The sequence below is a fragment of the Suillus bovinus genome (assembly GCF_016758785.1).
Source record: "Suillus bovinus strain UH-Sbo-P2 chromosome Unknown EDB93scaffold_6, whole genome shotgun sequence".
In the NCBI taxonomy this organism is placed as follows: Eukaryota; Fungi; Basidiomycota; class Agaricomycetes; order Boletales; family Suillaceae; genus Suillus; species Suillus bovinus.
This window is the reverse complement of record NW_024542062.1, coordinates 556,747-574,416: the sequence shown is the minus strand read 5'-3', so window position 1 is coordinate 574,416 and position 17,670 is coordinate 556,747. Positions and strand designations below refer to the sequence as shown.

The following is a 17,670-nucleotide window of genomic DNA, read 5'->3' as shown; positions in this document are numbered from 1 at the left end:
TACCACAGGCTGTCACGCGGCATTAGACTTCACAGCCAAGAAACTCTGAGTCCGTCGATATTACATAATTTCGGTTTTTATTCTTCTCCCGGAGTCTCCGGTCGGATATGTATCAAAATACCGTCAACAGCTCAGCCATGCGTCTATTCAAATTCAAATATTCGTATTTAAGTTCAACCTTCCAGCTTTCTGACTTTCTCTGGTTACCTACTATGCTGCCATTCTGCTGTCCTACTCTGCTCGTCAACCGCATTTTAGCTCCTACGTGGCTCACTAACTGATCTTTTTGGCAAATCTCTCTCTGGTGCACGGTCTCCGAGTCAATGATGATATTGTATAGTTCACAAGTTGGACCATCAGTTTCGCGTTGTTCTTGACGCCTTTGGTTCAAAGCAATGGCGATAACACCATAGGATTGGGAAGAAATGACCATTGTGTTGTGTTTTCATGCCTCATGAAATATTTACATCACTAGGTCTTGATGCGTGCGTGTTCTCTGTTGAATCGGGTGTTGATGTTGCGGTTTCTGGATGTAGGGTTGCTGTCTTGTTGGTCAATCCGTTTCATTGTTTCTGACTTCAGAAATATTTACATCACTTCGTCTTGATACGTGCGTGCTCAGAGTCTGTTGAATCGGATATTGATGTTGCGGTTCCTGGGTGTAGGGTTGCCGGCGCTGCGTGCGTTATTGCCTAATGAAAGTGCAGCCTGCAAAATTTGCAAGTCTTGATCGCTGCCAGGGCTCGTTTTCTACACGCTGTCAAATTGGATCCCACAATAAATTGCTCGGTTGGAGTTTTACTAAGCAGAGATTGGTGAACTAACTGGGTTTCGAACGGCGCTTGCACCATATTTATTGGTCGATTTCGTGCTCCCTATGCTCCCAAAGAGGGTCCACGGAGAGGAGGTTTGAACGGTGTGGGTCAATGACATGTTTTATGATCCAGATTTCTTATGAATCATTCCCTGAGATCTAAAATGACCTTACTGTTATCCCTCGGTCCGATTGCCACACGCAGCATACAGGAAGTTGTTGAAGGCCGGCCTAGATGCTATACCCGGCATTGGCACTGGTTGGTGTGGCGCCTTGGTTGGGCTTCGCCACAGTTCTCTTTCGAAGAGCCTCCTTTCTCATGGCATTCTTAGTATTTGATTTCTTATATAACACCCACCTCGCCTACACCTGTCCTACAACTTTCATCAGTATGGGTCGATCAGACGACAACATTGCCTCTGGAAAGACCACTCAAATAGCTCAGCTTGGCGGTTTGTGAGTGAGGCGTAAGTTAGCTGGAGCACCAGTAACTCACGAGTCTCGTCATAGCACACTTCCAGCGGGGCATTCTCAACGTCAGAACATTTTGCCTTTGCTGGTGGCTGACCAGTTGAGGTGAATCTTTACCATTAAACGATCATTCACTTCTTATCGGATTTACAAGGGACACATCATCGCATTCTCGCGAAAACGTCCCTCCCGGGCTTTTACCGCGTTATTATTCACAGTTACACTCTAGGTGCGCGGTTCGGTAAAACTGCGACCACTTCATCTGATGGTGATCTTAAGGGATGATTTTGCGTATTCTGGTGCCATCGACGGTTCGAGGTATTCGAGTCTGTCTACGGCATGTCACTCGGAGCTCATTCTTCCTTCCATTCTCCTCATTCAGCGCATACCGTTTCGCAGAAGTCGGTTCGACTGCTCATTTTCCCAGTGGTATTTCAAATAGAGATTTTTTTGTTGAAGAGTCTATGCAACCGCCGCAGGACACATCATTCCAGTCTTCGGTAATAGATATATCATACACAGCCAATGGCACTGTTCAGAGCTACGAAGGCAACGCCATTCATCCCCCACTACTACAGCACGCAACCCCGCCTTCCAGCGTTGGCACGAGGTATTCAAATTTATTATACACGGTATCTTATCACGGCTCATTTTTTCCTTATCTAGCTTTGAAAATGACCGCTACATATTGGATTTCGGACCGCCTCCTCAAGTTTCAAGTGAAATTCCGGATAGAAATCCTGTGCTTGCAAATCCTGTACGATCGCGGCCGGACACAATATCACGGCCGTTCGGCGGCACTCCATTATACGGAAGCATAGCCATTGTTCCGATATATGAAGGCGATGTTAGGCATGTCTCGGAATCGCATGCTACAGAATCATTCAGATCCACAGCTTTCTATGATCCAGTGTACCATCGTTCAGACCATTCCTATCATGGTATGACACCCCTTCATCCTCTGTTGCAGTCACCATCATCCATTCCAGCATCCAGGACAGAGACACGTCATTTTAGTGCACATCAGCCAACCCACTTCGCAGACCACACTGTCCAACCTGTATCATTTCGTAGCCATGATGCACAGCGGTCAGCTTCTCCTCAAGTTTACCACATCGATGGCTGTTCCATGGATAAGGATGACCTTACAGGTCAGGGAACCAACGACATCATAACCGTCGGCAAATGTCTTCGCACTGACTCACCGTGCGGCCTTTGGGTGAAAACCAACAAGGGTTCAATCAAGCGCCATGCGCAGAAATGGCATGGGGTTGCTCGTGGGGGTGACACCGACATAGTCTCGTGTACATGGGACAGGTGTAACACCAAGATGCAGAAGGGCGCTGTCCCACGACATACTCTGTGCAAACACTTTCGCGAAAAATTCCAGTGCAATGGGTGCTTGAGATATCTCCCTCGAGACGACTGTTGGAAATCTCACGCCACAAAGTGTACGTTGAGCGGTCGTGGATACATTGTGTCGTATAACCATAGCACCCGTGCCATCAACGTGAAAGACATGTCCCTGAGACAGGCCGGTTACTGATTCTGGATGGGTGAGTATGATTTTTCCTGGGTCTCGTTGATGGTGAACTAATCCATACATTAGAAGGGACCGATTGAGCCAAATGGTCCATTCAGACCAAGTTGTCGTGATTGTCATTCTACTCCTTCACGTAGTATTGCTCTCAGCACTCGCATATTCAAGCATACGCATTCCGTGTTTTTCCAGGCGCTACTACTAATAGCTAGCCTACGTGGCGCAAACTCTTGCAGAGGCAGGCAGACTGGTAGGCACTGCCATCGTAACAGAAGATTTTTCAATCCGCAAAGCTGGTTTACGTTTGATGTACATATGTCGCAGAGGCTTAGCACAGGCCGCATCATGTGGTGGCCCCGCCATTGGCACCATTAGAGTAATTGTCTGTCTAGCTCCAACTAGCACTCTTTACCGGTTACAAAGGAGGAATGTCACAGTATTGTCATGAGTCGTTCATGTTGAGCTGGATTTATGGGCATCCATGGGTATGTATGCACAACTCAATTATCCCACAGTATAAAAGATAATATTTAGTGACAGCAGAATTGTACCACGTTATACATCCCACGGCTAGCATATCAAGGACTCATCAGTTCGCTGATGTCGTACCGCCGTAGCACATATGTTACAATAATTAATGTATACATTAACTGACTCGCATTCTCATACCTCAGCAATCAGATCTTACACGCGGCCTCTCGAAATGCGCACTCTACATAGTGGTATACGTCTGTCCATGGTTCAATGTCTAACTTGCCATGGCTATATCAAATGCTATGAAAATCACCAAGGTAGCCGAAATCAATCACCTTTTCCAGCACTTCCCCAGTCACGTTGCTCGCCGATTCTGAGTTGTCGACGAGAACAGGTGGTCACTGAGAGTCTGTATTTCGAGTCCGTGCTGATAGTGATCAGCAGCGTGTGCGAGGCCGACTATACTTTTCGCATTCAAAGATAGGTTTTCATGCAAGTCGGGGATATATTGTGTTTATTTACAGAAACGAACGAAGCACAAGACTAGTTGCTGATACCTGAGTTGCTACTGTAGATAAATTATATCGTCCAAGAGTCGACCGAAGGGGTGTCTTGTGACCATGACGAACCCTTCGACGATCAATTTGCCCTCCCTGCAGATCACTCTGCAAGTGCGTCTCTGCATAGTACCACTAGTCGATACATGTACACCGTGACGCCCCTGGAAGACAATCGAAGTCGTGCTAATTTCTACGTCAGAGTCGGCCACGAACTTAGCGTCATATTCTTGAACACCAAGGATGAGGCGTAGTCACAGCACAATGATCTGTACGTCTAAGAAAGCGTTGTCGAGTCCACCTTTTGGTATAACGGTTATGCACGGGCGGCAGTCTGATCAACCAAGTTATACCTAGTTGTTCATCGAACTCGTGCCTTTCGATAAGCAATCACAGCGGTATCATCAACTTTCTCTCGAATTTGAGCTTGTTAGATTAACTGATACTTTCGCTTGTTCGAATTCGCCATTTTTATCATGACCACAAGCATAATTTTGATACGGAAACTTTGAAATCCTGATGAATTTGTTATGATGCATCGCGCATACGGTAATTTATGCCTCGGCCTGTCATCGCAAGCTCTGAGGTACTAATATTTTATCTGACTTGTGGCACAAAGCATCGTGTCAAGTTATATCACACAGTGACAAGGTTGAAGTTTACAGGAAGATTTGATCTACCAGAGACAAATGGCCAATCCCAAACACATGTGCTGAGCAATATTAGGTCTGCGAGGGATACTGGCTATTCTGCATGCTGGTCCGATGCTATGAAGAAAATGCACCATTATCAAAGGCTCGCCTTATCATTGGACGAAGTTAGCTCACCTGCATCAACCGAAGGGCCTGGTCCATTTGCTCCTGTGTGAATTGACCACCGGGAAGCGTAGGAACCACCGGGAAATAATGAGCCTGCCGTGGAACAGTGTTTCCAGGCATCTGAGGAGGCTGCATGGATGGTTGCGGTTGCGCGGAGGGTGGTCGGGGAGAAGCAGCGTTGGATGGCGTGCCTATGTTACGCGGGGGAGTTGCTTGCGGTGCTACGCCAGGCGATGATGTTGCAGCCCGCGACTGATATGGAGGTGACAAGTGGGCACCAGCAGGAAGTCCATTAATGGCAGGAACAGGGCTAGCTTGTACTGGCGATTGAGCTTGGGATTGAGCTTGAGCTTGTGCCTGTGCGGCTGCGATGGCACGAGCTTGGGCGGCTTGAGCTTGAGCTTGCAACAAGTGCTGAGGAGATATACGAGCCCCCGCAACGGCCGCCGATGCCATTGGTGTTGGTATTCTCTGCTGCTGTGAAATATTGACCTGCGCCACGGGTTGAGTCCGTATTTGTGGGACAGCTTGTGCGGGCTGGGCTGCTGGTCTCGGTGTCCCATTTGGTTGCTGTTGCTGTTGCTGGGCTGCGGCTGCGGCTGCGGCTGCCGCCGCCTGCTGGGGTTGCTAGCAACTCGCCGTCAGAATAGCGCTTGAAAAAGATGACATCACATACACCAGCTGCGGCTGCGGCGGCTTGCAGCCTCGGGTCGCGCTGCATCATTGCCTGACGAGTGAGTTCCTCATGACGACGTCGCACAAGGAGTAGTTCTTGTTGCTCCCTCGACTCTTTCTCATACTTCATACGACTCAGTTCAGCTGGTGTCAGTTTAGGCATCTTCTGATACTGCCCATGTGTATCATGAACATTGGATGCCTTTCGCTGATTCACTGATGAATTGTCACGGACCTATAAGTGCTGGAGAACTGTAAACAACGAATATAGCTCACTGGACGCTTTTTGTGCTGCTTCGCGCTTCTTCGTGGCTTTGCGCATTGTCTCATACATAAATGTATGTCTCCGCCGTTTTTTGGTGTCGGATGTCAAGCCGGCTCCAGGACTTTGGTTCTGCGTAACTGACATACTAGCCAATCGCTTAACACCTCTCGTGGTCATCTGTCCTTGAGCTGACGTCGATGCTGGCGGCGGAGTGCGCTCTGTGTTAACAGGGGAATTGACATCAGGATGGACCCTGTGTCCGCTACCGAAGCGACTGCTCCAACGCTCGAAGCATTCCCACGGAGTTCGTTTATCGGTAGAAATAGTAACGCGTGAAGAGTTGTATGAATCCGCAACCAGCAACCAGTTATTGGGATATCTCTCCACGAGGGTTTTGAGAAGGGAGTCTTCATCTGAGCTCCAAAGATGATCCGAACGCTTCTTGCCGTCTTTCGATGGCAGTCCAACGGGACTGACTGCGGATGGTCTACTGCCCTCAAAAAGGTCTGCGGATAACATTGAGCACCACTGTCACTTTCTCACGGCGACTTACCTGAGGCAGTGTCATCTACAGTCTTCCCAATTGCGCCATCGAATTCCACAGTCACTGCTGCTTCTTCAGCGAACATCCACTCCCCGTTCACCCAATGCTTAGCAGGTTGCAAAGGCCCAAGGAGCGTCGGTTTGGAGTGCATAAAGCGACCCAACGGTGCCATCTTCGTGAACCCGGCATCCTCAACACGCCTATTGTCCTCTCCGGACTTCTTCTCCTTCTTCTTCCCATCGTTCGAGCCAGAAACAACATCTGGCATGCCAAGCGGTTGAAGATCGGGGAAAATGTCCGACAGATCAGCGATGGGCAGCGATGGCTCAATACCAGAGTCGTCTGTGGTCAGATCAGATAGTGCTTTGGTGAGGATAAGGTCGTCCCCGTCGAGGAAAAGCTTTCGCTCGTCCGAGTATGCTATCTGTTCTCTGAGCGGTGCATACAGACTCGCCTTGAACGCTTTGGATGATGATCCCATAGGAGCAGCATCTTGCTGCGTGTTTTGCTGCGAGGCAAGATTGGGGTCTGTTGAATGCGCCTTGAGACCAGTCTGATCATCGCTTTCGACCTTGGCCTGGTTCTCCTGTTGCGCGTCCACATTCATCACACTTGAGTCCTGCAGAGCTGACGGATCTTCAAAATCCTCAACTTTGGGTTGAACATGGTCAGGGCCTGGAGTCTGGTGCTGACTACTGTCTGTGGACTCGTTAGATCCTGTACCATCCAGTGCTTCTTCTAAAGCGTTGCGCGACTCTAGAGCGTCTGCGATATCTCTTTGCTCCGCCTCTCCCTCCTCTTCATCGCCATCAGACTCGTCTGCCATAGGGGTATACCCATTGTGCTCTGCAGGCCGCGAGTCCATGTCTACATCTTCCGCAGAAGAATTTTGAGAAGACCTGGGTCGCTTCCATAAAACACATATGCCAAGCCTAACCCTCTCCTGGCGACTTCCCGCATCATGCCACTCCAGTACAGCAGTCGACAGATTAAATGCGAGAACGTATTTCCAGCGTCGCTCTTCCCGAAAGTCAACACGCATCCATTTCTGACTAGAACGTGAGCCAGATGCACCACAGGAATCATAGAGATCATGCCATTTCGTCCATAAGATAATCCCAGTGGGTCTTGGTCATACCTCCAAGGTTCTTTTGCCTTTTGGGTTGCCTATAACTCCACTTTGCAACATTCTCGAGGCTTTCGACGCGTTCGAGGGTGCGCGTGAGCCTCGCCTCGGCAATGGCGACCTACATACTCATGAGTACTTCATCTAGAACAAATTTATGTCACATACACCCCAATCACGCGTGCTTAAGCACTTGGTGGCACGAGAGACCTTCTTCCAGACAGGGTTTGCACGGATGGTCGCACCCCACTTGGTCAGGCCCATGGGTATCCATTCATCCTTGATTTTTCCGTCTGCTTTGTCCCGTTCCTTGTCTCGCTTTTTCTGTTTGGCAGACTTACCCTTGCGAGAATATTCAGGAGGCAATGATTTGATCGGAGGTAGACTGTAGGCGGGATTGAAATGATGATGATGATGATGTTGTTGTTGTTGTTGATTTTGAAGTCGTGGCGCCTCTACAGGTGTTGAGGCAGCAGACGGTGTCTCCTCAGGCGCCTCGCTCTCCGCCTCATCGAAGCTGAACGCCGGATCAGTCACCGGAGACGTGGGGGTGGGAATGAGGAGGGAAGGCTGAATAGATGAGACGTCCACAGTGGTATGGACTATGGTGCGTGGGGTAATTTTTTGAACAGGAGAAGACGATGGAAGGACGAGATCAGGTGAAGGTTCTCTGGCTTCCTCCATGGATATGTCCATCCTTTCCTCCAAGTCGATGAGTACTTCCTGGACTTCACTCACCTCATCGAGGGCGGCATTTGCAGGTTGAGGGGAACGTGGCGAGAATGTACGAGACTTGGAGCGAGACGTACGATGGGTCAGGGATTGACTGCGACGACTGACTGATCGCTGAGACGGCGACTGCGAAAGGGCTACGAGATTCAGTTCATCTGGCTCATCGTCTGGTATTGGGCGTTTGTATGACATCGGAGTGGCGCGGGGGGGTGACCCTTCTGGTATCGATGTGGCCAAGGGATCATCGGATTCTGGAACTTGAAGTAATAAAGATGATTCGGAGCGAGGTGAAGCAGGAGGCTCTGACATGGGAGAATCTACATCGATGACATCAGGTAGGTCTATTAGTTTGAATTCATCGGCATTTGGAGATGATGAAGTGGCAGATAGTTCGCTCGGTAGAATATTTGACACCATGCCCGAATCGGGACTGGCGGGGATGAGCACGTTAACGAAAAAATTTGGTGAATGACACTACGAACTTTTTGTCAAGATCGTATTTATCTAACCAATCCTGAAGTCCATCTTCGTCCTCATTGTCGAACATGGATATGGAGCCTGCGTTTTGTCGTCTCCTCATCATGCGATACATTTCGCGAAGGAGTTCATTTCTGCGCTGTGAAATTACTCTGCACATATACTAGCGTGAACATTGTATGTGGATATTAAGTATAGTGCACTCACTCGAGCTGTGCCACACGTTCCTCCACAAGAGCTTCAATTGGCAGTGATGGCATACCACAGAGAGCACTGTCTACCACTCTAGTTTCCAAACACAGTTTACGTAAATTGCGGGCAGAAATTGTTTCAGATATGAAAGCCCTAATGTTACTGGTGGTGTTTTCTGGGATGTTGAACGTGTCTCAAGAGTGTGATTTCTTTAGTGAATTCTCCGGCGTCAATATGATGATCTTGGGAGGAGAGAATGATTCAATCAAGATCAACGAGACTGAGGAAAGCTTGGGGGTCAAGAACTCCCACGAACTGAATACCGTGTCATCAAGAGATTAATTATTAAATCGGCTCACAGTTTGCTCACCGTCGTACGTTTCGTCGACCATCCTCACGATGCGGCCTGCTCGTCAAGCATTGATCCTTGCTCGCTCTTTGTCGCGAGCTCAGCGTAGAAGTTTGTCTGCTTCACTTCTGGCAAAACTAATAAATAACTGTTCTTCTTAGCTCTGCACCAGACGAAGGTCCGGCATGCTATCACCAACCTGGAAATGCCAGCCATGTCGCCGACTATGACAGAAGGTGGCATTTCCTCATGGAAGAAGAGGGAAGGCGAGTCCTTCTCTGCGGGAGACGTCCTACTGGAAATTGTATGAACTTCACGTGTTTCCATTTGCACACGAACTTGATAGACTCAACAGGAAACGGACAAGGCAACTATTGACGTCGAGGCGCAGGATGATGGTATCTTGGGTAAAATTATCGTCTGTCTCATCACTCCACAGAGATAACAAGTACTGAATGCAATACAGGCGCAAGACGGTAGCAAGAACGTTCAAGTTGGCAAAATCATTGCCCTCCTTGCTGAGGAAGGAGATGACATTTCGAACCTCGAGGCACCCAAGGAGGAGTCCAAGCCAGCACCTTCTCCGCAACCCGAAACTCAGGCAACTCCGCCCCCACCTCCGGCACCAGCACCTCAACCTACAGCTTCCAAAGTGTCGCACCACCCGAAACACTCGAAGCACTTACTGCCATCTGTGATACGCCTTCTCATTGAAGGCAACGTTGTTGATGCAGAAGCTATCCCAGGCACGGGTGTTCGCGGCATGCTTACCAAGGGCGATGTACTTGCATACCTCGGGAGAGCGTCGAGTCCGATGGGAACATTCAAGGAAGCGAAGAAGGAAGTTTCAGAGCCGAAAAGGGTCGAGGAAGTTAAGGTATGCCGCATTGCACGAGCTTGATCTTACAATTGTTCATATCTTCACTTAGCCATTGGACGGCGCTGCCATCCGCCAACTTATTGTCTCTGGCCTAGCCGCCAAAATGAAACCTGCACCTGGTGAGTCATCCTTCTGTAAATCATGCTGTAAGGTATTTGACACTCTAGCTAGCACCTACAACACCAGCGACCTTCGACGCCATCATCGCCGACTACCTCCCTCCTTCATTCTCCTCACCTAAGGCTGCACCAATACCCATATCATCAACGAAGGTACAAGACAGCTCTGCCAAGTACTTCGATGGGTTACTTTAAATGTTATATTGTCGCACTTGTTGCGTAGACGTTATTTAGATTTCTGGGTATCGATACTCATTTCATAACACCGATGTGAAATCTGCCATAGGTCATGTTATTTGTCTATGAAATTTTTGAAGCACCGGTCCAGCCGAGATACAGATCACACCACCTTACTTCCTTCTGTGTTGGGAATCCAATAGCTCGTTACAATCTCCAGTAACACCAGCCGGGCACACATTTTACTGAGCAACATCATCATCCAAAGCAAGACACTGATCTGATCAGCCTCGGCCTTCGCAACTAAAAAAAAATCTCACTCGAAACTCGATGAACGAATCTGACATCCCACCCCGCGGCCTCGGCACGGGTACCAAGAACTGTAAACTCAACAAACCCTCCTGTTCAAGGCGAAGAGAGGTCTTTGTTGAGTTCTGCAAAGCTCGCAGCGTGCGTGATATATGTGCATATCGATAGCTAATATCGAGTATCTCAGTCATTTCTGAGTACCTGCACCATAACGAATAACAATACCTGAAGCAGACACTACGCGAACACTCGAATGTTTCTAGTACCTCTCTGTCGTTCGGATAGTCCATCTCCAGTAGATTGGAACCTGAATTTTGTACAAAGTTAGAAACTCACCTCAGTGCTGCCAAATGCTCCCGTTCCCTGTATTCGAAAGAGGGGTTTAGCGGGAACGCCTCTTTGCATGCTCTGGACATCTGCAACAGGGTTGGCAATCAACGTTATTTTATCGCAAGACGGATCAAGCTCTGAAAGAGCATCGCGGAGCCAGAATGATGACTTGTCACCGTGTGAGCTGCGTCACAAGCTCGATGTCCGTCAAACAGACCTTGAAAATGATCTTGAGGGCACTAATTAAGGTATGAGGCAGAATGAGAAAGAATTTGAGGAGGCACCCAACGTACGTCTGTTCAGCATCGAATGGGAGCTCCAGGTTCGGCTCAGAATCGAAAGTCGATATCTCACACGTCGTCGTGGGTCCTGATGAGTCTTCCGCACTGCAACATATCTGTATAATCGAAGGTGCCAAGAAATCTAAGGCTTACAGAACAAGCGTCAAGGGGTATCCTGGCCCCGCGTATGTGAGACGCATGCTCGTCCTCTTCTCGTTACCGCCGAAGTGCTGATCGATACGATTTACATTAGGACGGCGCCCATCGTCGCCCCTCTCGTCGTCTGAGGCATCATCGGCTCGCCGCCACTGCTTGTGCTTTGAGCCTGTGCTGCTTGAAGAAGACATGTTCGCGGTTCCAAAAATGTTCAGGCATTCAAGTAAGGTATTCAAAGGGATTTCAAATGATGTAGCATGCCGATCGAAATCAGGTGCAGACAACTGGGATGGAGCAGCCTGTGGATTGTCGACATCGAACGCCCACTCGTCAAAATGGTCCGCATAGATGTATGACGTTGCTGTGGACCGTTGTACAGATGTTTGCGGATATAGACTGATACGTACCGAGCAATGTTCGCGCTTCCTCGACAGTGACAGTTATCCCACTGCCGGCTGTAAATCTCATAGATGCTTGCTTGAACCATATTTTTCAGCGATCAATGACAGTTCAAAGTAGTGCGCTCACGTTTGAAAATCCAATTCCGCGTAGGAGGGAGGCGAAATATCGAACATCGTGTACAGATGCTGTTAGAAGCTGGAGCTCTTCTTAGCTGGGAGTACGCTCCAGGAGATAGATGAATGTCGTACAGGTTTGGCCTTATCTGATTGACTTGGCTCAGGCTGGGACATCAATTGTGACATTCTTTAGAGGCTCCTTAGACAAAGGAACTCCAAGAGTGTCGTTTACGGCGTTTCCCGCGGTACAGGTAGTAGTGGTTGTGTGCTATTAAATACATAATAATTCGTATATGAGCTGGTGCTCGAAAGTTGTTTGAAAGCCTTGCTACGTGTCGATCACTGCGAGGGTGTTGTCAGCCTCGTGTCGGACTTTGGGTAAGGTTTTATGTTGGTACGAGCGACGCATCATGTCAAGCTGAGATGCCAACTCTAAGTCCGTTCCGTCCACAAAATGCTATTCAGTCACAGTCTTTCTGGTCCACTGCTGAGGCTGATCTTCACCAGGTTCAGTGCTTTGTTTGTACTGTCTATTGCATATACGATTACGAAGCGAAAGCCAAGGACGACACCATTCTCCACGTTAAAATGTATCCGAAACTGCCAATAATATAAGTTTAAGTGTGGTGCCACATTCAAGCGAGCATCAGTGAAGTCTCTGAAGGCAGACCATGATGTGAAGGAGATACCCTTTCAACACGTGGATGGTAAATCGCTCGATCCAGATCGGTGTGGTGAACTGACGAATGACACGCAGCTATATGTTACCTTGCACAAAGTGACAAATTCCCAGCATGCAAGCACTTGCAGTCCTTACACTAGCGTTCCACTGGGAGTAATTATATGCATAATGAGTATAGACCTAAGCTTTGAGCTGAGCGCGCAAGTTCTGCTCCAAGGGGCCTCTAGCACGAATAAACTGAACATAAGCTCCATCCCTGCACAACAGAGTGTCAATCTGAAAATTCGCCAAGCAGCCCGAAATGATACGCACTGCAACACTCTCTTCTCCTCCTTCAACTTCATGTAGTCTTCACGAGCCACATTTGTGAAGCCCCACTTCTTCGAGACAATGATTTTCTGACGGCCGGGGAATTTGTACCGTGCACGGCGGAGAGCCTCTTGGATGACAGCAGCATTTGATTCCTTGCAACGGATAGAGAGGATGATCTGGCCGATGTTGACACGGGCGACAGTGCCGTAGGGTTTACCCCAAGCACCACGCATACCGGTTTGTAGCCTGCACGAAAAAATCTAGGACTCACACCACGAATTCAAAGCAAAGTCACTGACCGATCAGCGCCGGCACAACTCAACATCTTGTTGATGCGAATGACGTGAAATGGGTGCACACGGACGCGCATGTGGAACGAATCCTTGCCAGATGTCTTGGTGACGTACTTGTTGGCGCAAATACGAGCTGCCTCGAGCGCCTCAGAGCTCAACTGCTCATATTCATCAGAGACAAGATGACAGCAGAAGGGGAACTCGTCGACAGAGGCACGTTTACGGCCGAGGTCAAAGATCCTGATCTGCGGAGAGGTGAGGATTTGAGCGACGAGTCGTGAGCGAACAAACTTTAGGATCAGGGACACCACGGTTGTACCGTGATTTTGGGTAGGGCTTGTTCTTGCAGTAACGGTAGCAGCGGGCGGGACGACGACCCATTGTTGTGATCTGGAGTTGAAATCAGTGCCCGTATTACAGAATCACATCCAAAGTAATCGGATAGCATCCACCCCGACCACTCAAATTCCACCAATCCTTCCAGTTTGAATCACATCCAACCAGTCGTGCTAAGACGAATATGCGGAACAGCAACACTTACATGCTACACGGGTGTCTTGACGGTGAGTGGGAAGGTGCTGTAGTGCCAGAGGAGCCCGTTCCGCAATATCTTAGATAATCAAGCTGACTTTGAACTATCTAACTTAGTTACTAAGGAAATATTTATAATACAAATTTGGTAAACAGAAGTTTGTCATTGGTTTGTCACCCACATGCAACCTAATTTTATACGTGTAGTGAGTGTTTTACTCTTAAGTCAACGATGGATCATCATACTGCTATATACGTCGAATCTGCGGCATGCGGTACGGACATGGTAAAATCCAAAAGAAACTTAGTCAGTGATGTAAACTGGCGGGCAGGGTGACATGATTCACATGAAGCCCGTTGGAATGCTCCGACTGTTTGCCAACGAGCGCTGAACTTTCTTAAAGGCCTAGTTGGATACTCAGAACCGTGTTCAAACTCGAGCTTTTCGTCTCTGACATGAACACGTACAGAGAGGCATCGTGTACAAACTTGGTCGTTGGGACAGCATCTCACGAGAAAATTCCTCATCTCTGATATGAGGGAATTGAACTCGGGCCCCGAGGACGAGCCCGCAAGCTCAAGCTCGAACCACGCGTGTTGGGGCTGTAAAAAATATCAGCGCTGTGCGCCACTGCCGCTCCGGGTATATGCAGAACCGCCATACTCACATCATGTCATTAGGTACAGTGGTCAGGCTGATGCATATTCCGTTCCGAGCCTGTCAATATATGGATCAGGCCCTAATCAGTGAACGTTTTTATCTAATCTTCATGCTGTTCAAGTGAGTGCCGTGATGCTTATAAGACAATTTGGGCCACGACTACGGGTGAGTGCTGGGTACTCAATTTGTTTGAAGCGCCTCGAGTTTACCCGTTCCCATCAGTTTGTATACACGCTCTTATCACCTTCTGACTTGACGAGAATGGGTATATATACAGTCGCTATTGTCAATTGCCCTAGCCCATATGTCGTCTGAATCTGAGCCTCGAATGCTTCATGTGTCCCCCCAACAGGACAAGGAGGGCTCAGAGACATTGGAAGAATCCCAATCTGCCAAAGATTCCAACCTTTTCTCACACCCGCATGAATTTCCAGAAGGTGGTCTGGCTGCTTGGGCGACAACCTTTGGAGCGTAAGAAGCTCACATCTGGGCGGTAAAAACTGGACCTTACTTGATCTGCTTAGGTTTCTTATGCAGTTATGCGGGATTGGGTGAGTCTAGTGCCACCTGTTGTTGACAAAGAATGGCTCTTGACTGAAGGTTAAAGTTATTCCACTTCATTTGGTGTCTACCAAGGTATTGCTGTATGTGAAAGTGAGAATGCAATATCATGCTTATTACCCTCCAGACTTCTATACCCAGCATTACCTCACAAACCAGACGTCGTCTGCCATATCGTGAGTTTTCATTTGTATCTTCATGACGGATATGCTCAAGGCCTCCTAAAGATGGATCGGGAGCCTGAACACATTTTTAGTCACCGCTGTGGGCCTGATATCAGGTCCACTATATGACCGAGGATATTTGTAGGTAAACCTTTACAGGAGGTTTTTGAGGATACTCAGCAAACTTATCTAGCTACCATCTTGTAATTGCTGGATCGCTTCTGCAGAGTTTCTCTCTTTTCATGTTGTCTTTGTCAAAACCCGATCAGTACTATCAGGTAACGTCTCCTAAATTTACGACCTCTTTCTGATTTGGTGCAGATATTCCTTGCTCAAGGTGTAGGCATGGGTATCGGGTCGGGGCTCGTGTATGTCCCAAGTATAGCTGTTGTTTCGCATTATTTTCGACGGAGACGTACCCTAGCTATGACGTTCGTCGCATCGGGCTCGTCGCTGGGTGCTGTCGTCCATCCGATTATGCTCAATAACATCCTGAATGGTCATCTTAGTTTTGGAAATAGCGTCCGTGCAAGTGCAGGGCTTGTCAGCATACTACTCCTGATTGCATGTCTATGCATGCGAACTCGTCTTGATCCGCCGACGACACCAACAAACTATATTGTGGCAGCCAAAAAATCCATTCGTGATGCACCATTTATTTTCATGATAGCAGGGTGAGACCTCAACACAACTTCTCTCAAAATCCTTAAAATGACGATTCTACAGGGGCTTTTTTTTTCAGACTGGCTTCTACTACCCGTTATTCTTCATTCAACTCGACTCTATCAAGCACGGTCTCAGTGTCACTTTCTCATTTTACTCTGTGGGATACAGCGCTATGCAAATTTAATTGCCTGCTGACAGCATACTAGTTGGTGATTTTGAACGTGTCCAATTGTGTGGCACGGGTCACGTCAGGCTTCATCGCCGCGTTCACGGGAGTCCCAAACTTGGTCATAGTTGCGACAATCTCTGGAGGTGTGCTTATTTTGAGCATGATCGGATTGAGTAGCCTTGCCAGCGTCGTTGTACTTGGTATGATGTATGGCTATTTTGCAGGGTTGTGTAAGTAACTTTCTTTTCCACTAGGTGTGATGTGTTGATCGATAATGCAGACATTGCAATGATGGCTCCGCTTGTGGCTACTTTAACGCCCGACTTCTCTGAGCTTGGGTAAGGGACAGTTTGAGATCGGATGCACATACGAACCATCTAATTTAGATCATAGCGCACGCATGGGCATCGCTTTCTTCATTAGCGGTGGGTAGTATCAGCTACACTTTTATCTCGTTTAAATCTCCCATGTAATCACTACAGGATTTGGAGCCTTGATCGGTAGGCGCCTTTGTGCCATTTCTTGCCTCTAATTCTCACTCTGTAATAGGAACACCCATATCTGGCGCTCTGCTGACATCGAATTATACTTGGTGGATACCGGCCGTGTTCTCCGGGGTGAGTTGACCATAACTACCATTTTCTCCGGTATTCACGTCAACTCGACAACAGGTTGCTTCAGTGATTGGTGGTATAATGTATACGATTATGCGGTTTATATTTGTCAGAAGGCAGATGAACGATAAAACATAACCCTCAACCTGAGATAATAGACATTGTAAGCTTTCCCTGAGAGGAACTGTGATTTTGTTCGTTTGCCTATGTCTGACTGCATTTTTCGGCACCGAGTTGTTCCATGGTTTTTACGTGGATGCAGGTGCTGTGTGATGAGCTCGGTTTGACCGATGACCGTGTTTGCACAAGCTCTGCGACCGCTCGATCGCCATGTTTGACTGAGGGGGCCTTGTGAATATTGTTGAGACTCCGAGATGTTTTGAATTACACGGCGCATGCTACCAATTCCGAAAGATTAGCCTCCAGACCTTCATCGCATCTACGCCAGTGTTGTTATATCGCATCTACTAAAACTTTGTTCTGGTGTCGAAAACGAGAAGCATGGGCCAATTGAGTCAAATGCCATGTTGTTTGTATTTGTATATGTGCGCAAAGCAGTGCCGTTGTTTTGCAAGAGCCCTGGAAATAAACAACGCCTGTACCTCCGACGCGTTACTTGCATCACCACCGATTTGACGACCCGAATAATCACGCCAATCTGCGCGAAAATTTTATCCAATATCTCATCACCAGTGGTGCCGCGTCCCGCTTCAACGCCACGTCGATGCAAGTAATATGAGTCGTGAGTGCATGAGTACTCATTTTCATGATACTAATTCCATCAGCTCTAATTAGCACTTACTATTCAGTTTATGTCTCTCTTGGTCATTTGTTGAATGAGTAATTGTGGTATACAAAGCCATTTTCGTTTTGTGAGTTCTTGTATCCGCCAACGTAGGTATTTCCAACATCATGGCTTGATCATGGCTAATTATCCCACACGCAAAATTGACACCAACGATGTCTCTGCCATTGGCTTTGGTGCTATGGGCATATCAGCCTATCATGGTTAGACTGGTTCAGATGAGGAATGCTTCAAGGTGAAGCATGAGCACCCTGCAGCCTGTGCGTCACATTAATTCATGACTGCCCCTTTCAATGGGTTCTGAATAAACTGTATGAGCATAGTTGCACTTTCTGGAATATTTCTAACATCTATAGAGACAGCAAAGAGCTCATTGGCAAATGGTGAGTCTTACTCGAGGAGAACTTC

At 48.0% G+C, this 17,670-nt stretch overlaps 6 protein-coding genes across 6 annotated transcripts; 3 read left to right on the top strand and 3 right to left on the bottom strand.

Annotated features, from left to right (window-relative positions):
• Positions 1–1,133: 1,133 nt before the first annotated feature.
• Positions 1,134–2,831, top strand: EDB93DRAFT_1246546 (uncharacterized protein; the record flags this gene model as incomplete). Its single annotated transcript, XM_041452465.1, has 6 exons — positions 1,134–1,270; positions 1,325–1,390; positions 1,440–1,514; positions 1,565–1,603; positions 1,668–1,895; positions 1,952–2,831. 6 exons carry the CDS (start codon positions 1,134–1,136, stop codon positions 2,829–2,831), a joined length of 1,425 nt encoding a protein of 474 aa, XP_041311791.1.
• A 1,422-nt stretch (positions 2,832–4,253) lies between these two features.
• EDB93DRAFT_742537 (uncharacterized protein) lies at positions 4,254–8,888 on the bottom strand. Its single transcript, XM_041457297.1, has 10 exons — positions 8,701–8,888; positions 8,499–8,645; positions 7,453–8,446; positions 7,256–7,405; positions 6,811–7,206; positions 6,168–6,744; positions 5,626–6,120; positions 5,351–5,565; positions 4,684–5,301; positions 4,254–4,623 (listed from the first exon to the last, which is right to left on the bottom strand). The coding sequence occupies exons 1-10, from the start codon at positions 8,751–8,753 to the stop codon at positions 4,579–4,581; spliced, it is 3,690 nt and encodes a 1,229-aa protein (XP_041311790.1). The 5' UTR covers positions 8,754–8,888; the 3' UTR covers positions 4,254–4,578.
• Positions 8,701–10,228, top strand: EDB93DRAFT_1300998 (pyruvate dehydrogenase X component; the record flags this gene model as incomplete). Its single annotated transcript, XM_041454685.1, has 6 exons — positions 8,701–9,145; positions 9,196–9,338; positions 9,390–9,452; positions 9,501–9,911; positions 9,964–10,033; positions 10,086–10,228. Exons 1-6 carry the CDS (start codon positions 9,085–9,087, stop codon positions 10,226–10,228), a joined length of 891 nt encoding a protein of 296 aa, XP_041311789.1. The 5' UTR covers positions 8,701–9,084.
• On the bottom strand, positions 10,040–12,205 carry EDB93DRAFT_742375 (Rad1/Rec1/Rad17). The gene is made up of 9 exons (XM_041457296.1): positions 11,937–12,205; positions 11,815–11,883; positions 11,694–11,763; positions 11,284–11,647; positions 11,143–11,235; positions 11,067–11,088; positions 10,856–11,017; positions 10,745–10,809; positions 10,040–10,687 (listed from the first exon to the last, which is right to left on the bottom strand). Exons 1-9 carry the CDS (start codon positions 11,988–11,990, stop codon positions 10,495–10,497), a joined length of 1,092 nt encoding a protein of 363 aa, XP_041311788.1. The 5' UTR covers positions 11,991–12,205; the 3' UTR covers positions 10,040–10,494.
• A 122-nt stretch (positions 12,206–12,327) lies between these two features.
• On the bottom strand, positions 12,328–13,727 carry EDB93DRAFT_1220312 (ribosomal protein L10e/L16). The gene is made up of 4 exons (XM_041451136.1): positions 13,383–13,727; positions 13,098–13,336; positions 12,799–13,044; positions 12,328–12,742 (listed from the first exon to the last, which is right to left on the bottom strand). The coding sequence occupies exons 1-4, from the start codon at positions 13,470–13,472 to the stop codon at positions 12,667–12,669; spliced, it is 651 nt and encodes a 216-aa protein (XP_041311787.1). The 5' UTR covers positions 13,473–13,727; the 3' UTR covers positions 12,328–12,666.
• Positions 13,728–14,403: 676 nt separating this feature from the next.
• On the top strand, positions 14,404–16,595 carry EDB93DRAFT_1300980 (major facilitator superfamily domain-containing protein; the record flags this gene model as incomplete). The annotated part of the gene is made up of 15 exons (XM_041454684.1): positions 14,404–14,448; positions 14,561–14,754; positions 14,808–14,834; positions 14,891–14,919; positions 14,972–15,020; positions 15,072–15,149; positions 15,202–15,286; positions 15,330–15,682; positions 15,735–15,831; positions 15,881–16,073; positions 16,124–16,181; positions 16,237–16,268; positions 16,326–16,343; positions 16,393–16,460; positions 16,515–16,595. Exons 1-15 carry the CDS (start codon positions 14,416–14,418, stop codon positions 16,593–16,595), a joined length of 1,395 nt encoding a protein of 464 aa, XP_041311786.1. The 5' UTR covers positions 14,404–14,415.
• Positions 16,596–17,670: the final 1,075 nt, after the last annotated feature.